The sequence below is a fragment of the Pteropus alecto genome, unplaced genomic scaffold (assembly GCF_000325575.1).
Source record: "Pteropus alecto unplaced genomic scaffold, ASM32557v1 scaffold110, whole genome shotgun sequence".
NCBI classification, from domain to species: domain Eukaryota; kingdom Metazoa; phylum Chordata; class Mammalia; order Chiroptera; family Pteropodidae; genus Pteropus; species Pteropus alecto.
In genome coordinates this window covers 10,202,898-10,208,849 of record NW_006431920.1, presented here as the reverse complement: position 1 = coordinate 10,208,849, position 5,952 = coordinate 10,202,898, and the positions used below count along the sequence as shown (strand labels likewise).

The 5,952-nt window shown below is 62.7% G+C and overlaps 1 protein-coding gene across 1 annotated transcript; it reads right to left on the bottom strand.

The window, feature by feature from the left end:
• Window positions 1-259: 259 nt before the first annotated feature.
• Window positions 260-5,951, bottom strand: IHH (indian hedgehog; the record flags this gene model as incomplete). Its single annotated transcript, XM_025043197.1, has 3 exons — window positions 260-1,309; window positions 3,038-3,299; window positions 5,724-5,951. Coding segments are annotated over 3 exons (1,149 nt in total), but the record flags the coding sequence as incomplete, so codon positions are not given.
• Between the last annotated feature and the right edge of the window lies 1 nt (window position 5,952).

The window sequence follows — 5,952 nt, the reverse complement described above, 5'->3', positions numbered from 1 at the left end:
GTTCAGCAGAAGAAGGAGCTTAGCCTGGCAGAGGTGGGAAGGACCTCCCCGCCCACTCCCCTGGTCCTGGGCGCTGTGCTCACATTGGCTGGAACACAGGCTCCGCCCACTGACAGCAACAGTCTCTGGGTGTGTCCCGAGGAGTGTGGCCAAGGAAGAAGGTCATGCCTCAGGATGGCCAGAATGGCTGTGCCACCCTGTGGCCTTCTCAATTTGGGGCAACATTGAGTCCAGCCGGCTCCCTGCTGGATCCCAGGGAATCTAGCAGCATCAACTGAGGTGCAAGCCCACCGAAGAGGGGCCTAAGACAAATGGAATGGGCTCACCCCATTGGGGGAGGCAGGTATGAAAAATTGCAGTGAGAACTGGCTGGGTTGGGACCCACCGTGCCAGCTTCGAGGTCTATAGGATAGAAAGATAGACCACCCCGCCCCATTGCCAGCTCAGCTTGCAGCTCTGTCACTACACCAAGATGGTGGTGGGGGGACACTGGCATCACCCAGTCAAGTCTCAATAGTATATCTCTGTGGTGGAAGAGATGGTGGGATCCAGTGCCCCCTGCTCAGGTCCCTTCCAGGGCCAATGCCTTCCTGGCAGGAAGGCCTTTGGATCCAGTTGGGCAGTCTCGGGAGGGCAGTGAAAGGATCTTTTCAGCTCCCTGGCACTGCCATGCCCAGCGAGTGAAAGTTGTTCTCTTCCAGCAAGAGCTGTCCCAGGCGGTAGAGCAGCTGGGGGTACCAGTGCACACCCTCCCCTGGGGTCCAGCTGCTCCACGCCAAGTTGTGAAATAGTCGCAGGGGCCAGAAGACCCACTGAGCCAGGTGGTGGTCAGCCACGGCTGCGAAGCAGGAGGCCACCACATCCTCTACCACCAGTGTCCCGTGCCTCGTTAGTGGGGCATAGGCCCCAAGGGCAATGTGTGTGGAGACAGCTGCCACTCGGGCAGGCTGCAGGCCTGGCACCCCAGCCACCAGCACATATTGACCAGGCTGAACTTGACTAGCAAATGTGGCCCGGAAGTGGGCTGCCGGTTCTGTGTGGTTGTTGGCAGTGAAGAGCAGGTGGGCAGGAGTGAGTGCCAAGCGGCGCGGGGGGTCCTGGGTCTCGATGACCTGGAAGGCCCTCAGCCTATCTGGCTCTCGATCCAAGAAAATGAGCACGTCGCTGAAGGTGGGGTTCCCATCCTCCCCCATGGCCAGCACTCGGTCTCCTGGCCTCACAGCTGACAAAGCCACACGTGCCCCGCTCTCCAGGCGCACCTGGGCTCCAGCAGGGAAGCAGCCACCTGTCTTGGCCGCGGCTGAGTGCTCTGTGGGAAGAAGGGACATGAAGGTATTACTGCTATGGAGCTCAGATTCTTAGTCACAACCCCGCTCCCCAGCCCAGCAGAGCTCCTCTTGCTCCCAGAGAGCCCCCCCCACCATATCTTGGCCCCTGCCCCCCTTTCCCATGCAGCCTTGAACCCACTCCACCCCACAATGTGGTCTTCTGCTCTCCTCCCCAGCCTAATCCTTTTGCCAGTGAGAGGAACATATTGTGGCTCCAGTGAGTGAGAAAGAAAGGGCCCTCCTGAAGGCCAGCTGAAGTCCTCCATCTAGTCTAAATCCTGACAATGCTGTGAAGCAGGGAGGCCAGAGGTCAGCTGAGCCAGGCGGGGGTTGGGGGTTGGGGGTTGAGGGTCAGCCATGACTTGACACCCAGAAAGCTGCAGCCTCGTGGAAAAGGCGAGTCGCTTAGCTCCTCTAGGGTCTGGATGTCCCATGATTTCTCACTCCTTCATCAGACGCTCCCCCAAAATTGCCCTCTCAGACTGACACCCCAAGTTCTGTGCCAGAGCTGGCCCATGGAGCCTATACGGAAGTGAGGGGAAGACCAACTGCGGGGCAAATACAGACTCCGGGGAAGTCTGGCTCAGTGGCAAGGGCGGAAGCACTGTCTTCAGTTCGTGTGCTGGCTCTTCGTGCAGGGACAAGACACAGTGGTATCAGTTGGTGGGATGGAGAACAGTGTTCGGTGGTCAGGAATAATGAATGGAATTGCCACTCTGGGCGCTGGCTCTGGGCCGGTGTTTGCAGGGGAAGAGTGAGTGTGACTTGGAATAGATACCTTTGGCAAGAAAGTGCTGAGGGGAAGAGTAGGGGTGGGGTCACCACTGTAGGCCAGGGGAGGGGGCGGGGAGATGGGGGTGGTATCAGGAATAGGAAAAAGTGGGCCTGGTCTCAACGTTCCAGGTCTACAAGTGTGACTACTGCATGGTGCCAGCATGGAGGGCTGAGGCTGCCACCCCGTGGAGTCAGGCTTGGCAGTCACACAGGAACCATTTGAAGCATCCGTGACTGGGTTCAGTGTGGGTGACAGGGACACTGACAAGATTTGAGGGAGGGGTGAGGCCTCAATGCCTGCCAATTCGGATCAACAAGGCGGCAAATCTGGGAAAATCCACTTTATTGAGTCCACTCTGTTTATTCTGGCCCTCATGGCTTGCTTTGCCTCAAAATGTCCAACATCAGGACCCTGAGGGAGAGGCTAGGGACGCCTGCGCCCCCTAGGAGGGGGAAACGCCCTGCCCTCAAGGGCCTGACCTGCAGTCCATGCTGGGTTCTGAACCTCTGGGCTCCTGGCTCCTGGTCAGGCATGCTGATGTCTGGGCACACCCTGGCCCCACCGCCCGACTCGGTTCTGCACCGCACTGGGTGGGGAGGCTGTCTCTGTCACAGCCTGGCTTCCACATCTGTCCAGCTTGCTCTGTCTTGCACCTCCTGCAGCAGGCTCTGGACTGTGGATCTCAAGGTTGGCACCCAGCAGCGCTGGGACAGGGCCCTATCTCCCTAAGGCTCCTGCTATTGACACTACCAGGCACGGGAGGAGCAGGCTGTCACAAGCAGAAGTGGGGAGCGCCGCCGACGTCCTCTTTCCCGGGGCTCCCGCCTCCAACCCCGGGCGGGTCTCTTCACCTTCTTGGCCCCAGCGGGCCCTGCGCCTCCTGCCCACGCCCTGCGGCCCCGGCCCCGGGCCCAGTCCCCCGGCAGCGGCTCACCGGACTTGACGGAGCAGTGCACGTGGGCCTTGGACTCGTAATACACCCAGTCGAAGCCGGCCTCCACTGCCAAACGTGCCAGCAGTCCATACTTATTGCGGTCGCGGTCCGACGTGGTGATGTCCACTGCGCGGCCCTCATAGTGCAGCGACTCCTCCGAGTGGTGACCGTCTTCGTCCCAGCCCTCGGTCACCCGCAGCTTCACGCCAGGCCATTGGTTCATCACCGAGATGGCCAGGGAGTTCAGGCGGTCCTTGCAGCGCTGCGAGAGGAAAGAAAGCGCAGCGTTAGGGAGAAGAACTGGCGCACATGCAGGTGGAGCCGCAGCCTCGCCCTGGGCTTTCCCACCGCACCCACTGGAGTTGGGAAACTGGGGAGGGTGCTCTGTCCCTCTCTCGGGAACAGAGAGCCCTAACGTGCTTCCTTCCACTCTAGTATCCGGCTGCCCCAGGGACCGGAACCGCACGGTGGCGCCACAAATCTGGAGGGCGCGTCAAGTCGCCTACCCTTGGGTCTCCCTTTTCTGATAAGTGGCCCCTTCCTCCCGTGCTCGCTCTTCCCCGCTCAGGGTACTGATTATTCCACAGACCAGGCTTCACCCTTCCAGTGCCCAGTCCCTATGGCTCACCGAGGCACCGGAGATCAGGAATTGACTGCCCGCTACCTGGAGGGTGGGGGGTGGTAACGAGCCGACTGCCTGCGGCTGGCCTGCTAGGCATGCAAGGCCGATGGTGCCCAGTAGGTGTCACCGTAGCCTCAGGGCTGAGACCCGGGAATACCGGCCCTGGAGGCACAGCAGGTGCGGAGCCCAGCAGCGTTGGGGGGTGTGTTGGAAGGGAATCACTGGCCTGCCTGGATTCCTCGGGCGCCACAAAGCAATCCTGCTGGGACTCTCTTACGATCCAAAACCCGCCCGCAGCCCTTCCCGGGATTCGGCAGCCCTGGAACCAGAAGTCGGTGGAAAGGCCAGTGCCGGGCCTGGCTCAAAGGAGGGCGGCGCGGAGCGTGTTCCACTACAAGGGTCGCGGTTGGTTTGATAATCCCAGGCAACGTTCTCCCTTAGTCCAGAGCCCTCCGAACCTCTGCACCACCCCTGAGAAGGGACACGAGAAACCGAGCCTCTGATCTCAGGGAGCTGGCTCCACGCTCTGCCTCACGTGGGGTGGGAATAGAGATGCGTCCCAGGGGAAGAACGGGAGAGATCACCTGTCTGTGCTGACTGACTTCCCGGGTGCCTGCAGCCCAAGGGACCCTGCAGTTAACTGAGAGGAGGGGCTGGCGGGAGAAGGGGCCCATCCACAGTCCTTGACTCTGAAGTGCGAGGTGCTGCCAGGTGTGCGCAGCCCATGTCTCAACCTACCCCCAGCCCGCACAGCCCGGCCCCACAGACCCTTGGACTCGGTCTCCCAGGAGCCAACAGCGTCTACAACCCAAGGCCCGGCTGTCCTCCCCGGCGAGCAGCCTAGCTGGGGCGCTCACTGCCCCGGGAGGGAGCTCCACGTATCTTGCCGCCAGGCTTCTAGCCCCCCACCTATGTCCGCCCATGGGCCCCTGCTCCCAGCCCCTCTTTCCCCCGCTACCCCTCCTCCTCGGGTCCAGAGCTTGGGCGCGCGCTGTCAATGATTGCCCAGCCCGTGGCCCGGATCCTTATCTGCATTCCTCGGCGCCCGGCCCGGCCCGGCCACCAGCCAACCTTCGCCCCGACACTGGCCGGCCAGCCCCGGCGCCAAGGCGCATGCCGAGGGCCGTGGTCTAGCTGCTTTTCCTAAAGCACCTAGGACGCGAGCTTCCTGCCTGCGGGGGAAGCCCCGGGAGACTGCCTAGGTCTCTTCCCTCCGACCCGGTTGCAGAGAAGAAAGTTTCCCCCTGGCCCACGACCACCTCCCACTCTCGCCGAAGTTGGGCTGAGCGCAGGTCCTGTTCCGAGCACGCAAGAGACTAACTTTAGCTCTGCTCCCTGCGTCCTTGGCATCCCAAGCCCCTCTCTTCCAAGCCTCTCAGTTCCGTCACCAAGCCCAGGGATCCCCCAAATTCGGTCCCAGAGCCGGAAGGCTCCAGCTCCCCACCCTTCAACTGCAGCTGCGCCGCTCAGCTTTCTGGACAGACACGTGGGCTCACCCGGCAAGTTCCCTTCCCCACCTCCGCCTTCCACGCTGCTCCTTAACCCCAGACCTCGCCGAAACGCTGCTTCAGGAGAGGGCAGAGCGGCGAACCAAGAGCGAGCGTGGAGGAAAGGTCATGGGGCCCTCCGCGCCCGGAGCTTCTTCGCCTCGGGGTGCCGAATGGCTTCGAAATGAAAGGGGCGCAGCTGTGCACCTGGTTAGGCCTGGAGGGACCGCGTGGGTACCGAAGGAGCAGGAGGCAGCCGGGTCGAGGTACCTCCGGGTGCCGCGTCTGACCCGAGCTGCCAGCGCTCTGGGGCAGAGGGACGGCCGCCAGCCGGCTGGGCTGCGGCGCTCGGCAGTGAGGAGCTCTTCTCACAGCCTCCGGCGGTATCCGGGATGCCGACGCTCCCGTCGGGACCCCTGGCCGGCCCATCTTGGGCAGGAGGCAGCCGGGCTTGGAGAGAGGGGCAGGTGCCAGGGGGCGTGCCAGCCAGTCGGTAAAAGGTGCCAGGGGGGCGGGTAGGACCGGGCAGGTGGCAGTGCTTCGGCGGCGGCGCCCTGCGAGGGCGGGTCGCGCTCACCTGGGTCATGAGACGGTCGGCGCCCGTGTTCTCCTCGTCCTTGAAGATGATGTCGGGGTTGTAGTTGGGAGTGAGCTCCTTGAAGCGCTCCGAACTGCGCGCGATCTTGCCTTCATAGCGCCCGCTGGCGCCCAGGGTCTTCTCCGGCACGTTGGGACTGAACTGCTTATAGGCGAGCGGCACGAGCTTGCGCGGCGGGCGCCGGCGGCTGCCCACCACCCGGCCCGGC